General features: G+C 37.8%; 3 protein-coding genes across 4 annotated transcripts; 2 read left to right on the top strand and 1 right to left on the bottom strand.

Annotated features, from left to right (window-relative positions):
* Window positions 1-19: 19 nt before the first annotated feature.
* Window positions 20-2,602, top strand: LOC308694317 (uncharacterized protein). The gene is made up of 4 exons (XM_081371799.1): window positions 20-530; window positions 619-1,344; window positions 1,662-1,962; window positions 2,074-2,602. Exons 1-4 carry the CDS (start codon window positions 264-266, stop codon window positions 2,415-2,417), a joined length of 1,638 nt encoding a protein of 545 aa, XP_081227925.1. The 5' UTR covers window positions 20-263; the 3' UTR covers window positions 2,418-2,602.
* A 527-nt stretch (window positions 2,603-3,129) lies between these two features.
* cpt1b (carnitine palmitoyltransferase 1B (muscle)) lies at window positions 3,130-13,377 on the top strand. Its single transcript, XM_081371798.1, has 19 exons — window positions 3,130-3,593; window positions 4,676-4,837; window positions 5,135-5,274; window positions 5,677-5,848; window positions 5,930-6,031; window positions 6,296-6,433; window positions 6,543-6,620; window positions 7,561-7,668; window positions 7,783-7,867; window positions 7,992-8,187; window positions 8,429-8,614; window positions 9,363-9,468; window positions 9,565-9,681; window positions 9,841-10,005; window positions 10,101-10,235; window positions 10,753-10,905; window positions 10,991-11,104; window positions 11,205-11,297; window positions 12,940-13,377. Exons 2-19 carry the CDS (start codon window positions 4,697-4,699, stop codon window positions 13,018-13,020), a joined length of 2,310 nt encoding a protein of 769 aa, XP_081227924.1. The 5' UTR covers window positions 3,130-3,593; window positions 4,676-4,696; the 3' UTR covers window positions 13,021-13,377.
* Window positions 13,378-13,436: 59 nt separating this feature from the next.
* Window positions 13,437-19,916, bottom strand: sephs1 (selenophosphate synthetase 1). 2 transcript variants are annotated; one of them, XM_081372596.1, is made up of 9 exons: window positions 19,617-19,916; window positions 17,950-18,213; window positions 17,311-17,414; window positions 17,116-17,223; window positions 16,054-16,208; window positions 15,857-15,947; window positions 15,676-15,775; window positions 15,383-15,595; window positions 13,437-14,448 (listed from the first exon to the last, which is right to left on the bottom strand). In XM_081372596.1, exons 2-9 carry the CDS (start codon window positions 18,140-18,142, stop codon window positions 14,234-14,236), a joined length of 1,179 nt encoding a protein of 392 aa, XP_081228722.1. In that variant the 5' UTR covers window positions 18,143-18,213; window positions 19,617-19,916; the 3' UTR covers window positions 13,437-14,233. The 2 variants fall into 2 exon arrangements, with proteins under 2 accessions (XP_081228722.1, XP_081228721.1); XM_081372595.1 differs by having other exon boundaries at window positions 19,485-19,627.
* Window positions 19,917-20,033: the final 117 nt, after the last annotated feature.

Genomic DNA, 20,033 nt, shown 5'->3' with positions numbered 1-20,033 from the left:
CTACTGCTTTTGCTCTGGCACACGGGCGCCATATTGAGCCTTGAAGACAACCATGCATGTTCTACCAAAAAAAGCAGGCTGGATTTATCCTCCATCCACCATGGAATGACATGTCCTTGGCTGGGATTGTGAGTCATATTTTCTTTAGAATCATAGACTAGAATAGTTCCAAATACAATATTTTAATTCAAATTGCAGCTGAAGAGGTATACAAAATCTGTAAATCCTACAAATATCAAAGAGTATTCTACCTAAATGGGAACATGGCTAATCTATGGCAGATTATAGTTGTGGCCTTGATGTATTTTTGCACATGGATAAAAAGACGTTTAGAACAGATACAGAGGTTTTTGTGCTTCAAAAATAGTTTAAACTGGGTTCAGTTTGGACAAGCAGATTCTCATGTTGTTGAAGAGAAGTCTGATAACCTACTGTCAGATGTCTGGAGAACAAATCAAGACTACAGAACCTATCGGCACCAGAGCAACGGGCCAATGGTGATGGTGCAAACCAGCACACATACTTTCCATGTGAGTATCTACATAAGCAAACATAAACCACAGACTGTAAAAATCTTGGCCCACAAATGCAAGATGTCATGCTTCTTGGCACTTCCAGGTGGATCTGGAGAAGCTTGCAGATTGCAGTGAGTATTTCAAGGCTCTGTCCCACTCCTCCATGAGAGAGACATCTGAATGGCTGGTGCACCTTGAACATGTTCCCTCTCCAGTCTTCCACAACCTTCTAGAATTTTGCTTTCGACAGTGGTTTTGTGTTCCTGAAGATCTCCTTGGGGAACACCTACGGGTAAGCACATACCTGTTGGCTTCTGGGTTCACAGATCGTCTACTGATGGCCCTCTCTCAGGCCCTGACGGAGTGCACCTGCTTGGGCTATCTACAGCTGGCTGAGGAACTCTGCTGTGTGGAGCTCCAAGAGACTGTCCTAACCTACCTAAGCAAGTATCTGCTGGAGCTTCCACACCTGAGCAAGGGATTGGAACCACACCATAAAGTGGAGCTTCTCACATTAAGGTCAAAGGGAAGTCCACGCTTATGCTGCTTGAGAAAAGAGAACTTGACCTCAAGGAATGACCTGGAAACCGAGGCTGCTCGAAGTCTCTTTAGGCTTGAGGGAGACGGGGATGATGGGAAATGGAGTTCTCCCACAGATTTGCCTTTTTGTGCTGATAAGTGGTGCTTCACCACAGCGGTTCTCTATAATTACCTCTATCTCATAGGGGGTTATAGACACCGTGTAAAGAAGGGTTATGAATTCAAGATGGCTTCTTTCCGGTACAACCCTTTTACCAATCAATGGGTATCAACAGCTCCTCTGATTAAGGTATGAACTTTAGAACATTCGCGTTCCATAGGATACTCATCAAACTCATCTATAAGGTTTCAAGGTGGCTTAAGTAGTTGACCTGCTGAATTTCAAGCTGGTTAGGTCCAACAGACTAACTTTGACCAGCAACAAACCGGTTTACCATGTTCCAACTTTATATCTTAAAGATAGTATAGCGAAGCATGGGCAGATTTCTGTCTGGAACTGATTGTCCTTAAAGATCTCATTCCCAAAACCCAAGTTTCACTTTTAAGTATCAGAAATACATGAATAAATGTCAAATTTCAAATGTGACTATCCATGATCCCTCTCAGCACAGGCGTCACTTCAGTGCAGCAGTGTGTGAAGGGAGAATCTTTGCTGTGGGCGGCTGGTATCTGGATTCCCTTGTGACTCCCGACTCCAGCACAAGTGTCTACACTGCTGTTGAGAGGTATGATCCATGGACGGACACCTGGGCATTCGTTTCCTCTCTCCCTCTGACGGACTTCCAGTTCAGTCTGTCTCTTTCCCATGATTCCCCACTCACAACCAGCCTGGGACACTGCGTCTATGTACTGGGGAACATCCAGAGAACCGGAGAGAAACTGGTGCTGCGCTACGATTCAAGACAAGGTACAACTGTAGCCTAGAGATTAAAGATAGGTTTGGAAACATTCAGGGTTCATCTATGAGCTGTTGCCAGTGAGATGCATTTAGAAAGTAGACTCTTTCTCTTCCTCTCAGATTGCTGGTGTGAACTGCTCCCCACTCTAACCCGCACCAATGCAGAGCTCCCCATCTTGCACTTCCTGGGTGCTAACAAAAGTCATTTGGTTGTAATTGGTGGGAACAATTCTAAAACCATGGTGACATCTTTCTGCGTGGACTCTCAGAAGTGGGGCCGTGTCAGGGCAATGGAAAAGACCACTTTAATCGGCCAGGGCACCATTCTGCATAACGAGGTCTACATGTCTGGGACGAAGGACAATTCTGTTGTTAAACTGAACCTGGATTCCCTGTCTCTCTGTCCTCTTCCTTCACTTCCTTTCTCTACCAGCTATGAGAGCATTTTCCACCTCTACATCTGACCTTAAAATTGCAATAATATATAACAACATTTCTCAAATTCACAAAATGTATCAACTTGTCTGAATGTTGAGAAAACCTGTTATTGTGGCATAACCTTTCTGTAATAATAACACATTTAGTGCTGCTTGCTAAGACAAGACCATTAGTTTTGTACATATTTTGGATTAAAGTTGTTCAGAATGTTTTTTTTTTGTTTGTTTTTTTGCATGTAAATTGTCCTTAACTGTTTATGCTGTGGACATAACAGCTCAACATTCCTCAAATCTTGCAGCTTGTTGAGGAGAGGCATGCCATTACTTTTCTAGGTAATCAAAATTATGATTTTCACTGGATAGTCAATAATCTGGGAAGAAGAAAAAAAACCTATAGATTTACATTTGAGGAACCAATGAGCATAGAAACTTTTGGGGTGGACTTGACTCAGAAAGCTACATTAAAATACACTAAAAACACTCAGAACACCTTAGCAATCACATTACAACAGCTGGCATCGTGGCAGCACAGGTTTCGGACAGGTAAGCACCATTCACTTTTCACAAAAGTACTTTACAAATGTACAGTGCTATTGTGAAAAAGTTCCTTTTCAATATTAAAGAAGCGTGCGTTTTAAATGCCTGACCTATTATATAACACATTCGCAAGCCTCATTTCATGGATATTTTACAAATACACATCCCTACATGTACATAAGGTCTCTCTCTGTCTCTGACTGTCGTCAGAGTGTTCTGGCATGCTGCCGTGGGATATTTCCAGCTGCACAAGATTTGGGCCTGAGATTGATAATATAGTGTGTACTTAGTGTACATCCACCAGTTTAACTCTGCCTCAGAGGATCCGGTTACACATACACAGAAGGAAAGAGAGCATTTATGCGGGCTATTAGTAACAGGTAGTTTAGAGCATACTAGAAGAAAGCAAACACTCACAGAAAACAGGCAACTCGCAAAATAAACGAAAACAGAGAGGGAGGGCGAGGAGAAAGTTTGAGTAGAAGAGGAGATAACTAGTCACTGAGCTACAGACTTCCAGAGTGCACGAGGAGTCGACTGAAGGGCACAAGAGTTAAGAACAGACTTCCATCGAGGACATTCCAGCCCTACTGAGAGACAATTGGATCTTTTTATCCACTGAATTTCATCTGACTCACTCTGTTTTGCTGTCACATTGCATTGCAGGTAATGTAAATCCAGTATATTTCTTATTAAAACTTTAGAGACACTCTGAATCATTCTGTTTGATAATGCCTCAAACTGAGTTTTGTGTAGTTGTATCAGAGTCTGTCTAATTGTCTCTATAAAATATTACAGCTTTACTAGATTTTTGATCACTTCCAAGTATGATTTGTTATTTTGGTGATAACATAAATATTTTATATGTAGTAAATATTTAGGCACTGTTAAAAGTTAACTAAGGTACACCTTTTTAAACATGCTTTTTATTGTTATAATATGCTTGTGTTAAAAAATTACATATTGTTTATATTATCATATTATGTCTTGGACAAAATTTACTGTTCACAAAAATAGCAAAGTATTGGTTGAAAAGTTCTGTCAAATTTAATATCAAAACATATTTTTATAATATAACATGCTGCATATTCTATAAAAAAAATCTCATCATCTACTCAGTCATGCGTCAGATGTCACGTGTGTTTTGGCCAGTGTCACTGAAGCCCTCTCAGATGTCCTACTATGTTATTTCTGACTATTCAACTTTGCCCCACTTCTTCTGGCTGAAGTCATATGACATGGAAAAAGAAACATAAGCTTGACAGTGTCACAGCATAACTGAACTCTGTGACTTCACAGCGATACATGTCCTTTATAAGTTTCTATAGGTTCTAATAAACCCATTTTTGTCGTTTATCAGAATCTTTGAGGAAACTTATTAAAGGCACATTCTCCCTGTAGCAACATGAGGTGAAATGGCACAGTGGTGATGGATTTTAATAATTATCCAGTTCATAAATTCCCCTGCCAGGTTTCAACCTCAGGCCCTCAAGGACATACATTTATAATTTAATGAGTTTAAGAAGTTATTTTGAACTATTATTAAGTTATATGTTTGTTTCCACAGTGACTTACATCCTGAGGTCAAGTGTCACAGTGGTGATAATACATCGGTCACCCTTAGCTTAACCTTTCCCTTAGTAGCCCAGATCTTTCCACTAGACTACTACACCATCCGAGCTAAAATAGCACATAAACATTGCAGTGTTTGCAAAATATATTTGAATAGGGCCTGTCTTGTTCCTCAGGCTGTGCTTTAAGCCTGTATAATGGCAGAGGCTCATCAGGCGGTGGCATTTCAGTTTACCGTCACACCAGATGGCATCGACCTACAGTTGAGCCGTGAGGTGCTCAAACACATCTACATATCTGGAGTGACATCATGGAAGAAGCGTGCAATCCGCTTCAAGGTAAATCAATCAATCAATCAATCAATCAATCAATCAATCAATCAATCAATCAATCAATCAGTCAGTCAGTCAGTCAGTCAGTCAGTCAGTCAGTCAGTCAGTCAGTCAGTCAGTCTGTCTATCTATCTATCTATCTATCTATCTATCTATCTATCTATCTATCTATCTATCTATCTATCTATCTATCTATCTATCTATCTATCTATCTATCTATCTATCTATCTATCTATCTATCTATCTATCTATCTATCTATCTATCTATCTAATAAAAGTTATATTTTTCTTTGTCTCGAGTAGAACGGTGTTCTCACAGGTGTGTACCCCGCCAGTCCTTCCAGCTGGCTAATCGTAGTCATTGCGATTATGAGCACCATGTATGCCAGGATTGACCCATCCATGGGTATGATTGACAGGATCAAGACATCTCTACCAGTGAGGTAACATACTAACACATTTGTGGAAACTTCAGGTATGGTTATATATAAACACAGATGCATAAATCGAAGCCGCATGACTAAAGCAGCTTAAAGCAACAGTCATGAAGAAATACTTGCCCTGTGTAGATGGTACGCAAATGATCTTTTTGGTTTTGAATATAACATTTCCTGATGATGTGAAAGCATTTTGGTATTAGCAGTGTTTTACCAATGCACAATTTAATCAAATCAAATCTTGCTCCACAGAATGTTGTCTGATAAGGCTGAACAAAAACAGAATATTCATTAAATATACAGTATATATATATATATATATATATATATATATATATATATATATATATATATATATATATATATATTCTTAAAATGTACATTAATATTCCAAACTTTCCCTTGTAGTGAATTTATGACCGTTCAGACTCAGATGGTGTTGAGTGCCATCCTGTTTGCCACCGGCCTGTGGTTATCCTTCATCTTCCTTCTGCGGTACATCCTGAAAGCTCTCCTGTCCTATCATGGCTGGATCTTTGAGTCTCATGGCAAAATGAGCTTCTCTACTAAAGTCTGGCTGGTGCGTCTCTCATGACATAAAATTTAAATATAGTACAGTTTAAAAAGCGGTTCGATTAATGAATTATTCGGTCTGTTTTAGAGTCTTGTAAAGCTGTTGTCTGGTCGACGGCCGTTGCTCTACAGCTTTCAGGGATCTCTGCCCCATCTGCCAGTACCGAGCATTGAGGACACAATCAGCAGGGTAAAATATCATTAGATGTCATGAGTCTAGTAAATATAATGTTATCAAGAGTTAATGCTGGTTTTTACTTTTAACTTATGCTTATTTTAAATTAAATATATATATATCATTGTGCATAAATTAAACCAGTAAAACAAATATTATTATTTTGGAATATTACATGATTTCTTTGAGCTTCACTTGTCCATGTTCTGTGTATAATTAAACATTGCACTCTGTTTTGGCTATTTTCCTTTATATGATTGGTTCTCTTCATTGTTTTAGTATCTAGAATCAGTTCGACCTCTTCTGGATGATGATCAATATAAACAGATGGAGATTGTTGCTAATGACTTCAAAAAGGACCCTGCCCCCAAATTCCAAAAACACCTTAAACTCAAATCCTGGTGGGCCACAAATTACGTAAGTAAACGAAGATAGAGATCTTCTACATGAGTGGACTATAAATCAGAGGAAAACCCTCTTATAAATGCTGGCTAACTAACAGATATGGCATTGTGTGTATTAACAGGTGAGTGACTGGTGGGAGGAGTATATCTACCTGAGAGGACGCGACCCCATCATGGTCAATAGCAACTTTTACACAATGGTGAGTATGCAATGAAATCGCCCTTGAAATGGCTTGGACGAGTACAGTTTTCTTTCCTGTGTTGACGTAGGTCTACTTCCTAATGAAACAGGAAGTTGGGGTGGTACATATCAAAAGACAACTTTCTTTATTTTTATTTAATAACCTTTCATTTACATCAAGGCCGTGAAGCATGATTTGCTACATGCCATTACCAGTCAGACACAGGTGGGTTTAATTGGACATAATCATTTAATTGGACTGAAATTGGTATTATTTTTATTTGTTTTCCTAGAAAAGAAAAACTGTTCATTTTGAATCATTATAAGTTTGTTAAAAGTTTATTTTGTCAATTTAAGGAGTACACCAGCATACAAGACATAAAAGACCCACAAAAAGTTCATGTGATTTTTTTTAAGGTGACAAAATAAATGGCAACTCAAACAGGTACTTATACATTTTGGTTACACTTTATTTTGATGGTCCAGTTATACCAACTATACCAACATTATACCAACTATAAGTAACTTTGCAACAACATGTCAACTAACTCTCATTAGAGTATTAGTAGTTAGAGGTTTAGGTGTTAGGGTTCATGTTAGTAGAATAAGTTGACGTACTTGCAAAGTTACTTAGTAGAATGTCTGTTGGGGACCATCAAAATAAAGTGTTAGCAGATATTAAAGCCACACAGTCTACTAATGAGAGTTGCAAAGTTACTTGTAGTTAGTAGAATGTATAAAGTGTACAATCGAAGTACAAATTTCAAGTATAAACTAAACATTCGACTGTTGAAATTCATATCAAATTAAATACAATGGCACCACCTACTGACTAACTATGAAAAAAATGGAGCGTTATAAACATTAAAGTTGTTTGTTTGCGGTTGAGTTTTGTTGTTTTTTATAGCCTTATTTAATAAAACTGTCTATATCCATTACTCTCACTCTCCGTCCGTCAGGATTTCCTCTATGTGATCCCAACACACAGACAGGCTGCACGAGCTGGAAATGTAGTTCATGCCATGCTGCAGTATCGCCGGAAACTGGAGCGAGGAGAACTTACCCCGGTACACACACATACAACACATACAAATAGTTTTTCCATCCACTACATTGCATGAATACATGCAAAAATAAATATAAGAAAGGTTCCCATCATGCCCGCTGTTCTCCCTTCTCAGCTGAGAGCTCTTGGGATTGTCCCAATGTGCTCTTTTCAGTATGAGAGGATGTTCAACACCACTCGTATCCCTGGCATTGAGACTGGTAAGGACATTTATCATTTATGTTTTAAATACTATTTGACTATAGATGATAGGCGTAAAGATTCATGGATGCCTGTTTCAAACCGTCTCATGATGGTTGCTCACCCGCCTTTGTTTATGCTCAGATTTTGTGCAGCATCTGAAGGACAGGAAGCACTTGGTGGTGTACCATCGAGGCCGTTTCTTTAAGGTGTGGTTGTACTATGGTGGTCGCCACCTTTGGCCCTCAGAGCTCGAGTTGCAGTTTCAACGTATCCTGGATGACAAATCTGAACCACAACCTGGAGAGTTCAAGCTCCCTTCACTGACTGCTGGAAACAGGTGAAAAAGACCTCATAATGTAGTCTTAAGGCTGTGTGCTAAACCAGGGGTTTTCAAACAGTTCAAAGAAAAATATTTAATAATAAAAAAACATTTAAATAATAATAATAGTTTATAATAACATTGTAAGAACATGACAATTATTGTAAATCAAATTAAATTAAATAAAAAAACAGGAAAAAAAAGATAGAAATCTTTTAAAAACTTAATAGAAACCTTCCCCTTTAACACACACATGCAGGGTTCCTTGGGCCAGGGCACGTTTAAAGTACTTCAGGGAGGGTGTCAACCGGGCGTCTCTGGAGGCCATTGAGACAGCTGCGTTTTTCCTGACCCTGGACGATGAGGCGCATGGATATGATCCTGAGAACTTAAGATCCCTGGACCTCTACGCTAAATCTCTACTGCATGGAAAGTGCTATGACAGGTAGAAACCAGTGTTATTTCAGTATCATTTAATATATTTTTAGTTTAAGTTTTAGTAATTTTGTAATGTGCTTTTGGCATTTTTTGTATTTTAGATTTCATTTATTGGGCCAGTTTTTATTTTTATTTTAGCTTTAGTTTAAGTAATTTTAGTACTTCAACTTCAACTTATTTCAGTTAGTTGCCAACTACATTCAATTGTTTTTGTTTTAGTTAACAATAACACTTCTGTCATGACAACTGTTAATGTATTTGGTCTGGGTGGAATAGATCTGCTGCTGTTGATTATTGCTGCTGCTAATGCAGAGCAACATTGCTGTTACAGTGAGCATGTAAGACATGCTGCTGCTGCTCCACATATAGGATATATGAAATAACCCCTTTAGCAGATCTATACAGGTGGAGCTGGGGAAGAAGGACGGTTTCTGAAAGTGCGCTGCAGACTGCTATCAGCAAACAATGCCAAGTATTTGAAATGTTAAGCAGCAAGCTCATTGGCTGCTGATGCAATAGCAACCAATCAGCTGTGCTATTTGGCTAAAGATGTGATCGCTAACAAATTGAGTTACCTATCAGCCTGCGCCATCTAGAGTTTCAATACAAAGTTTGTATTTGTAGCAACACTTTTTTTGTCTTATTACCAGGTAGTTCTTATTGGTGGTGACCATGACCAGGACATCTGCACACATTCAAACCACATAAACTCATACAAATGTACATTAACTGATTTATCTTCTTACACCTGTCAGGTGGTTTGATAAATCCTTCACTTTGATCGTCTACAAGAACGGTAAAATGGGCGTCAACACTGAGCATTCATGGGCGGACTCCCCTATCATTGGACATATGTGGGAGGTAAACAAAGAATAATAGTAATTCTAAATATATTTATTTTTAAATGACACACTAATCAGCTGTAATAAATAACATCCATTACAACTTTCTGTTTAGTATGTTTCGGCCACAGATTGTTTCCACCTGGGATATACTGCAGAGGGACATTGCAAAGGAGACATCAACAAAAGCCTGGCGCCCCCTACCAGACTACAGTGGGATATCCCAAAAGCGGTATGAATTACCCTTCCATCTTAGGTCTTGACATGGCTTTTCATTTTAAAGATGAATAGATTGAACAAATTTTAATTTTATGCAAGATGATTCATTATACATCCTGATAATTATATTTCTACATTGATAACTGATTACAGCTCCTTGTGTCTCTCTCAGTGCCAGGAGATTATTAAAGGTTCTTATATGATTGCAAAGGGAATTGCTGACGATGTGGATTTCCACGACTGCTTATTTAATGAGTTTGGAAAGGGCCTGATAAAGAAATGCAGAACAAGTCCGGATGCTTTTATCCAGCTAGCACTGCAACTAGCTCAATACAGGGTACAAGCCACACTTATATGTCCCTCTGCAAAAATGTGTCTGTATATTGTGAACAAACCGTTTAATGAAGTTTATTTTTGTTTTTGTTGGTGTAGGACAAGGGTGAATTCTGTCTGACTTATGAATCATCCATGACGCGCATGTTCCGCGAGGGCCGGACGGAAACCGTTCGCTCATGCACCTGCGAGTCTACAGCGTTTGTAAAAGCAATGGACGACGAGAGCAAAACGGTGAGAGCAATATATTTACAGACCCAACCCAGGGGTCATATTTAGTAAGTAACAGGGCCATTTTAAAAGTTAAAATTAACATTTCTGTAACTGAAAACATTTGTTTTTGTGTCATGCCAGCCCGATCTCATGAAAGTGCGTATCTACTGTATACCACAAATTTTATTTCTCGTGCCATTTATATGCCAAAAATAGTTTTTGCGTGTATATGATACGCAGTTTTCAACCCCAACCCCAAGGGGTTTACAGTGCGTAGCATATGCACACGAAAACCATTTTTGCCGTATAAATGGCACGAGAAATTAAATTTGTGGTATAGATACGCACTTTCATGAGATCGTGTTGCTAATGCTGCATCCACACTTTGTCAGTCCACTGTTGAAACATCCGGTGGAACTTAAAAAATGACTTTTACATCAGCACATATAAGCTTTGATTTGGAAAAAGAAATCTGCTTTTGTTTTAATCTTCCTAAAGATATTGTTATTAACATGTCTGACCTTTTCTTGTTTACCAGAATGAGCAGAGGTTAGCGCTCTTCAAAAAAGCTGCTGAGAAACATCAGAACATGTACCGTCTGGCAATGACAGGAGCCGGGATCGACCGGCATCTCTTCTGCCTCTACATTGTGTCCAAAGTAATGGGAATAGACTCACCCTTCCTCAAACAGGTGAGTGCAAGTCTGTTTCATGATCATAAAATATGACCTACCTGTTTAATTTAGCTAAAGTCTCAAGGACACCTTCTTTTGAAAGGTTTTGTCTGAGCCCTGGCGTCTCTCCACCAGTCAGACCCCTCAACAGCAGCTCAATCTCATCGACATTCAGAAGTTTCCCAAATATGTGGGTGCAGGAGGCGGCTTTGGGCCTGTGAGTGTCTCCTCCTACTGCACACGTCTTTGCAGCGAGTTTAGTAAATGAATATACCCATATATTTGACCAGTTTTTATTTACATTTCTTTATATGCAGGTTGCTGATGACGGTTATGGTGTTTCTTACATCATTGTCGGCGAGAATCTCATTACATTCCACATTTCCAGCAAGTTCTCCAGCCCTGAGACGGTAAGAAATTTTAAAACTCTTAAAAAAAAAAATCTGAACTCATTTTACAACCACTTTGAGAACAGATACATAAAGGCCACACACTATTCAGATAAAGACCCTTGTTATGGCTTCGTTCACACCAAGAATCATAACTATATCAATAAATATTAGCTTCCACACACCAATGGACGATAACCTTGTTTATGTAAGCGCAAGCAAGTTTCTGTTACGTGCTGGCAGCGCATGCGTCAAAATAGAAAGGATTTTTTTTGATTGACTGTCAATGTCTCAGAAAGAGAAGAAATATCACTTTAAAAGTCACTATCGTTCGTCTTTGTTGTTATCGTTATATTTGGGTTATGAACTCTGCTAATCTCTTTTTAAAACTACAGTTCTTTATAATTCCCGTTATATTTTGTTTGATTTGAGCATTTGATTCATCAGTTGGAATTGTTTAAACTTTGTTATTTGAACACTGAAATATATTTAAAATTTTGACAGGGTTATATTGTATTGATAATGAAAATAAAATATATATAAAATCTATTTCATTTCATTTTTGTTATAGTTTATACTTAAAGGTGCTCTAAGCGATGTTGGGTGACGTCATTTCTTGTTGACGTTCGAAGTATTGTCAAACAAAACGACCCTCCCCCTCCCTTCCGTGCTTCCTGAAACAGTCATGAACCATTTAGAAAAAACAAACTGGATTTACCCACCTCTCCAGCAAAAACAGAGCCACCTGAATGTCGGATTGGAAGCCCTTCTGCCGGCGGTGTTCTCGCCATCTTTTGAACGCTTTTCCGATGTAAATTCGGGACTTCGCGTTCCTTCTCCTTTTCCCTATTCTTTGTTATTTCTTCATCGGAACGTCGTCTCTTTGGTCGTGTGTCGGCCATATCAAAATTCTCAAGAATATAAAATTTTAACGTTAGTTGTTGTTAGGGCATCTCTCTTCTAGCTAACTTCCCTCTTCATGCTTCTCTCTCTTCCACTCCCCAGTCCCACACCCCCCTTCATGTGCACGCGCACTAACCCCCATCCCCAAATCATTCTTGTCGGTTATTGGCTGGAACACTGTTATGTTTCGTGGTCCAGGCTGGGACAGTTTGTTTTTGTTGCTATTTGTGGAGCCTGGGCTGTCTATAGAGACCGCGTTTTTTTACAGTGTGTTCAGGGGACAGGCAGCTAGCGGATAGTGAGGAGATGTTTGCTGTATGTGACAAAAATGTTTTGGCCTAAAAAACGTGTGACATTGCTTAGAGCACCTTTAATCAACTGAGAAAATAATGCATTGAGCATTTGATTTGATCTGCCATTCTGAGAATTTGATTTATCATTTTAAGTTAGGAAAAAACTTCCAGTTTTTTGAGTGAACAGGCCTTAATGTAATAACCAAAAGTTCAGATGTGGACCAAATGGGTAAAAAAAATTAAAATAAAATTACAGTGATCCAGTTTATCTGAAAATTCATTAAAAAATTGTTTCAAAAAAATGAAAATTCAGTCATTTTTTCATCCTCATCACTTTCTAAACCCAAGCAATTTTTTGTATATATAATTCTTTAAAAAGCAATATTCTGAATGGTACATCTGATGATTTACTTTCACTATATCACACTTCTGACTTGTGCTCCTTATCTTCTCCTCCCTGTCCTCAGGACTCGTTCCGCTTTGGCCAGAATATCAGACAGGCCATGCTGGACATAAGAGCTCTATTCAACCAGAAAGAGAAGATGTGACTCCTAAAAACAGGAATTTCAACTTCCTGACCCAAGTTGAAAGCACCAGTTTTACAATAATCTGAACAAACATCACTACAAGCAAATATTAGGTTACGTTAATATGAAATAAACTTGTAAATATATTGTAGTTATTTATAGCAAGAACATGTTTAGTGAAATAGTGCACCTAGATATTTAGAGCAGAAGGGATTAATGATGGGTGAAAAAATAATTGTACAAATTTCTATTGTATTTAATTGTAAATATTTTAGTATGTAGTCTTTGGCAAATGACTGTAAATATTAAATTGGTGCATATTTACTTTTAAAATATTGAATTTACCCTGCACTTGATTAAACAGAAAAGCTGTACACAAAAAAATCCCGGTCTTTCCATCCAACACACACACAATCAGATACACGTCTTTTCAAGAATTTAAAAAAAGATCTGAGATTTATTGGAGGGGTTTCAAGGCATATATATGATGAATAGCAAATATGAGAGACGGCAAGAAATTATGACCTTTGTACAGAATATAAAAACATCTCTACCACAGAACAGAACTAATGATGTTCATGTGAAACAGGAAATATCATACAATTCAAACTGCATCTCCAACGTTTAGCACATTCTTTGAGGAAAGACAGCGGTGCGTTTCCCAGAATACGAGGTCTTGATTTATCAGAGAGGTATTACCTTTGATTCCTTCAGTCCAACAATGTTTCCACCGAACAGTGAGGGAGGGTTATTTTATCCGACGCACGAGGGATAATACAAAAGTAAAAAAAGAAATCCTTCCCGGACACGCCCTTCCTCGTCACTGCAGCTTCATTAACTATTGTTCGAGGCAAAGATTATGATGTGAACTACCGCATGGGTTGTGCATACTAACAGGAAAGGCTAAAACACACCATAGCTATGTATGAGACCGCAGGTGATGTGCGAGCAGAAGATATTTGGAAGTAATCAACAGTATCAGATAAGAATTATACTATTAATTATACGTTCTACTTGGAAGCTGCCTCACAATCAGGTGCATGGCCAGTTAATGTAACAGAAAACTATAGACATAAAAAGGCAATTGAATTTTCTTCGTTAAATGTTCTTCTGCTTTATAACCGTGTCCATGTAGAATCTGCCTGAAGGCCAAGGTGGGCAGATGTTGTATATATCATTACTGATATATATTCAGGTGAGGCTAGAGTACGCTAGCTGTTTGGGCCGCTCAGATTTAAGATGTGGCTCCTGGGGTGGTGTTGACATTCTGTGTGGCCACCTGCGGCGCGACTTCGATGATGCGGGGTTTGTCGATGATGCGTGCTGTGCGGTTGCCTTTCTCTACAATGCCGATGATCCACGCCTGGTGACCTTCGCCGTATTTAGGAGATTTGATCTCGGCACAAAAACGGGCAGCTTGCTCGCGTGGAAGACAGATCAGCAAACCTCCTACAGAAAAATAAGAGAGATAAATGCAAGATTCAGATTGCTGCTTTTTGCAAGGCTAAATAAGTGAAATATGTAATAATAGCGTATTAAGTAGACTAAAATACAGGGAGTTATAAAAATAAACATACTCTAAATACTTAATAGCTCTAAACATCAGAGACCATATTGAAAACTTGGAAATAAACATTGAAAACATTTTCCCATTTTAGCTTAAACATAATTCTGAAAGGAAAAAGAAAGGTTATGACATGAAGAAACAACTATTTAAAATGCTGTTGTTTTGAACTTTCTATTAATTAAAGAATCCTGAAATTATCATCATGGTTTCCTGAAATAGCAAAAATCTGAAATGTTTCTTGAGCACCAAATCAGCATATTAGAATGATTTCTGAAGGGTCATGTGACACTGAAAACTGAAGTAATGATCCTGAAAATTCAGCTTTGAATCACAGGAATAAATGACATTTTAAAATATATTCAAATAAAAAACGGCCCTTTTAAATTGTAATAATATTTCACAATATTAGTTTTTACTGTATTTTTTTTATCAAATAAATGCAGTCTTGGTGAGCATAAGACTTATTTTAAAAACATTTTTTTTTTTAAATCTCCCTGACCCCAAACTTTTGAATAGAGGTGTATTACTAAATTTTCTATAATTTCTACATTATTTTTTATTAATATATTTTAGATTTGTTTTTTACCTATTTGATTGATTCCATTTTTATTATTATTACTTTTTCATATTTAAAATGCAGATGATTTATATAAAATTAGTAGTTAAATTATATTATTATTACATTTTCTTCACATGTAAAATGGTAATAATTGTAAATAATTGTAAAAAAAAAAAAAAAAGTCAGAATTTTAGACACCTCAGAACACTTTCCTGACACAAGGGGGGAAAAAGTGCACTGCAGATCAGATCTTATACCTGAGGTCTCTGGGCAGGTGCCGTGCATAAGGCCGAACATGTTCCCACAAGCTTTGCTGACGGCAGCCATTTTGGCGAGAACTGGCAAGTTGTGAATGACGAAAGACACCTCTGTGCGCTGCTGCCGTGCCAGGTTCTGAGCATGGCCCAGGATCCCAAACCCTGTGATGTCAGTCGCTGCATGTGCGTTGAAGGTGTGCATCAGCCCGGCAGCTGGACGGAGAGAAACAGATAAGTGTCAAACGTCTGCTGCAAACTTACTTATGAGCCGCACTCATGTGACATGCACTGACCTGTTCGGTTGAGTCGAGCCATGTTTAACATGGCCTCCTGATACGCCAGTTCAACATCCTCCTGAGTGACGACCAACTTTATCTTATTCCATTTCTCTGGCTGAGACAGAAAGAAAGATAGCAAGCAGTTAAACCCTGTTCAAGCTATAATACAAAGTTACAAAATGTCTAAAACACTCACAATGTCCAGCCACTGGTGCACTGCGACCGCCACTTGTGTTCCTAGTGGTTTGGTAAGAACCAGCACATCCCCTGGTACTGCATTATCTGGCCTAGAACATGCATAAACACACATGCACAAAATTACAGAAATGGACAGACCTATTAGCTGAGCATGTAACAATAACTCCAAGAGTACATCAAATTAGAGATACTTACATAATGAACTCATTCGGTTGGCACACTGTTGTGGCCACGCCTCCCAGGACTATCCAAGGATTTATAACAGTCTGACCACCTGTAACGGAGGTTCCCGCCTCCTCGGATGCATCCTTAAACCCCTGGATGACCAGTGGCATGACCTTATCACGCTCCTACAAAACCATACAACCATATTTATTAATCCTGAATTTTTCTGAAATAGAAGTTTATTGAACTTTAGACCAAATCTAAAAAATAAACTAATGAAAAAAGGCTTTTCATATGATACATCAGGCTTTTATGGCTTATATAGTATGATATAGCAGAATATGGCACTCACATTTGAGGAGGAAAAAAGTTTATTCAGAGTCCCAATCTGAACCAAAATATTCAATTTGGTGCTGATATTTAATATGGCCAAACTGTTAGATTTAATTCTGATAGATTGTAATGTAATCAATGTGGATTTTAATAACACTATAGAAGACAACTTACATAAAAGGCATTTAAATATCAGTTGTAATTCTAAATATGATATTTAAATGCTTAGTTTGATCAAAGCTCTCTAGTTTTCATTGTGGGGGGCAAATCATATAATGCAATACAATACAATGATGATTATTAAGGCAAGAGTTGTACAAGTAAATGTTCCTCAAAAGCCTGATGTATATTTGTAACATGATTTTTCTAAAAAAATGAAGTATGGTAATCAAGCAAACCTAAGTTGCTTCAGTCTAGTAAGTGTTCATCTTAAAATATTACTAACAAAGTAAAAGCTATTCTTAAAGTTATTCACAGGTTTCAGGTTTTTAGAATTATATAGAATAAACAGATTATGTACAACAGGTTTTTTATCAAAGTTTTGATTCTGTTGATCATTTAGAGGCCTTAGAAATATGCTTATCAAATATTATACAGTTATTAAAGTATATCTACCCCAAAACTATAATTTACTCACAGGAGAAATGATGACTTAGTATTTTTAGGCAAACCATTCCTTAAAATAACTACACCCTGCCTGAACATTTACAGATCAGTTTCACATCTCAGTAACACAAAAGGCTTTTTCCTCAGCCTCACCTTCTCTGTGAGTTTGTTGCTGACACCAAGAAGCATCAGCATGTTATCGCATTCTGTTACACCCATGGCGTACAGGTCACTCAGCACATTGGCACAAGCAATTCTCCCCTAGAAGACAAGAGAATTCATACAGAAAAACACATTTTCAGTCTGTGATGCATGACATCTTTAATGTTATTTTAAAGTGAGTATTACCATCATATATGGATCGTCCACTATGGGGTAGATATAATCTGTGGTCTGCACAAGTGACAAGCCTCCATGTCTCAGCGGAATCACACAAGTGTCCATACCAATGCCTATTGGAAGTAAATTGTTATTTCAAACAGGGTTAATGATTTTCCTGAAGTTTTAAGAAGTGTTGAAAGTTAAAAAAAATAATAGCTCATGCAAAAATGAAAATTCTGTTTTGTCATTTAAGATTTAGAAACTATGAAAGTCTCAATAAAGAGTATATAATGACAAATGTTCCTCTTTTTTGAGAACCATTCCTTTAAGATTTTTTTTTTCTCTGAGCAGACTAATAAAATCATTTCTAGCTATACGTGTGAGTGGTCCAGGTAAACTGTACGTTATGGGGACAAAATGTCCACACAAAGATGGCAATATCCAAAATCCTTGTCAGGACATGTTTAGTCCCCATAAGGGAAAACAGCTTATAAATCATACTAAGTGAAGTTTTTTGAAAATGTAAAAATGCAGAAAGCTTTCTGTGATGGGTAGGTTTAGGGGTTGGGTTTAGTGAAGGGGGATAGCATATACAGTTTGTACAGTATAAAAATCATTCTATATATGAAAAGTCCCCACAAAACATGTGTGTGTGTGTGTGTCTACCTAGTCTGGGCATTACAGCCCCAAGGAACTGCTCATCTTCTTGATAATGGTTTTCCTGCAAGGATTCCAGCAGTTTCTGGAGCACATCTTGAGGGACTTTACAACCTGTTCCCTTAAGCTCTGTGAAGCGTGTTAGTCTGAAGTTCTTGTCCAGATCATAACTCTCTGGGTTAAAAGATTCCCGCACCGACATGTTTAAAAAACAAAACGTTACTCGCACGCACAATGGCTTACAAACCTCCTTTAAACTATGGCAAATGCAATCTGAAAAAGAAAGAAACAAATATTAAAATGTGTAAAGATACAAAATTAAGACATTAAAAGAGATCATTCAAACAAGCAAACAACTAATGATAATAATAAATATTGCATTTTACTGTTTCACCCCAAATATGAAACAAAATAATGCAACAGTTTTGTACAAATGTATTTGCACTGATGCTCTGAGGTGATCCTCCCCTTTAAATACATCAGCTCTTTTTAAAACTCTTGCTGAGCTGAAATATACTGTCCATCCTCCTTTGTTTACATGGCAACATTTTTCTCTCCCTCTGAATTGCTGTCCAACAGCCCCGCTCATAACAAAAAAAAAAAAAAAACACTCAACCTTACGGACTTAACACATTCTGCACTTTATTTAGACTTTATTTCCTGTGATAAATAATTGGTTCTTTAAAATCAGACCATGCAAGGCATTTTATGTACAGATATATGGGTGCATGCTGATGTTGTGATCTCTTGGATCCGATAGTTCGAACTGCACTGATGTATGTGGCGCGCACTCTCTGTCCAAGACTGATTCATTTAGTGATTCGATTCGTTCGAAGGGTTCTTTTCAATGAACCAGCGGAAACATGATTTGACTCGTTTTTATTCATCACCCAAATATTCCCAAAGTTCTCCGCGCAACTTTTTTTTTTAGCACAACAAATATATTACATTTATAATGTCGATTCAGACACCAACTAATACAGTAAAGACAGCAAACAGATACCAATAGTACAATTTAGTTGCGCAAACAAATTAAAGATATATATTTTTTAAAAAATCAGTTTGCTGAATTGTTACTCTTTAATTTTTTTACTTAAGCTAGATAATTACCAATATAGTCTTTAAAGCAGCGGAAATAAGATTTTGCCTTCATAGGTTTCCATTTATAAATTCAAAGATGTTAAAGAATCAACAATAAAAGATACAGGCGCTTGCAAACGGCTTGAATGAGTCATTTAAAAAAAAAAAGAATCATGTCAACCGAACAATTCGCTCATGAATCACTAATACAGCTGCACGCGCTGATCCAATGCAACGCCTCTCGCTGCTTGATCACATTTCATAGCATCTAATATACAGTATAACTTATGCACGCTAAGAAAACGTTTAAAAAGTCAGATGATCCACACTTATAACAGAAGCAAGCCGGCCGAAATGTTTCTAAAAATGTCGGCGGTGGAAAAAATTAACCCTTAAAGCGCCCGCGCCATGATTGCAGTGTGCACAACAGAGAAATAATAAAGAATTAAAATTATTTGACCCACTTTACACAAATTCCGCTGAATATGCCTTCTACTGGAATAAATTAGATAGCTCTCCTCACACTTAATGCATTGTGGCACAGTTATATTCGTGCCCCATTTCCCCTTTAATTGTGCTGTTCAGTTTGTGCTTACCGGTTTCGCTCGATACAAGAGACGCGACGCTCCCGCAATGCACCGCGCGCAGAAAGGGCGCCTCGAAAATGTGCCTGAAAAGACTGACACTGAATTCAATACTCTATTTCTCGGCGAACAGTGCCATATTCTTGATGTGTACAAGATTATTTTAACTGTTCAGGTGATGATACATTAATCCCGAACATCAATTCAAGCTAATAAGTGTTCTGAGGAGATATTTTAATTAAAAAGTCGAAGTTCTACAAGGGTCCTTCTTTCCCGCGTGACGTAATCACCTCCCCTTTAAAGGAGATCGGAGTGCGGCAACAAAAAATGTCCACATTAGTTTGTACCTTTAAACTTACTGTGGTCTTGCCAGTTTATGAGTATTTACAGATTTTTGTCTTTGCTTTATATATGTATTCTTTTTGGTTA

The sequence above is a fragment of the Scardinius erythrophthalmus genome, assembly GCF_964197995.2.
Source record: "Scardinius erythrophthalmus genome assembly, chromosome: 8".
In the NCBI taxonomy this organism is placed as follows: domain Eukaryota; kingdom Metazoa; phylum Chordata; class Actinopteri; order Cypriniformes; family Leuciscidae; genus Scardinius; species Scardinius erythrophthalmus.
This window is presented reverse-complemented; position numbering and strand designations above follow the sequence as displayed.

Coding starts and splice junctions, on each gene's coding strand:
- LOC308694317 (XM_081371799.1), top strand. CDS start 264: ATGGCTAATCTATGGCAGATTATAGTTGTGGCCTTGATGTATTTTTGC. Junction 531..618: donor CCAGCACACATACTTTCCAT/GTGAGTATCTAC, acceptor TGGCACTTCCAG/GTGGATCTGGAGAAGCTTGC. Junction 1,345..1,661: donor CAACAGCTCCTCTGATTAAG/GTATGAACTTTA, acceptor GATCCCTCTCAG/CACAGGCGTCACTTCAGTGC.
- cpt1b (XM_081371798.1), top strand. CDS start 4,697: ATGGCAGAGGCTCATCAGGCGGTGGCATTTCAGTTTACCGTCACACCA. Junction 9,682..9,840: donor AGTGGGATATCCCAAAAGCG/GTATGAATTACC, acceptor TGTCTCTCTCAG/TGCCAGGAGATTATTAAAGG. Junction 11,105..11,204: donor CAGGAGGCGGCTTTGGGCCT/GTGAGTGTCTCC, acceptor CTTTATATGCAG/GTTGCTGATGACGGTTATGG.
- sephs1 (XM_081372596.1), bottom strand. CDS start 18,142: ATGTCGGTGCGGGAATCTTTTAACCCAGAGAGTTATGATCTGGACAAG. Junction 15,776..15,856: donor TGCACCAGTGGCTGGACATT/GTGAGTGTTTTA, acceptor TTTCTGTCTCAG/CCAGAGAAATGGAATAAGAT. Junction 15,596..15,675: donor GGCTCGACTCAACCGAACAG/GTCAGTGCATGT, acceptor CTCTCCGTCCAG/CTGCCGGGCTGATGCACACC.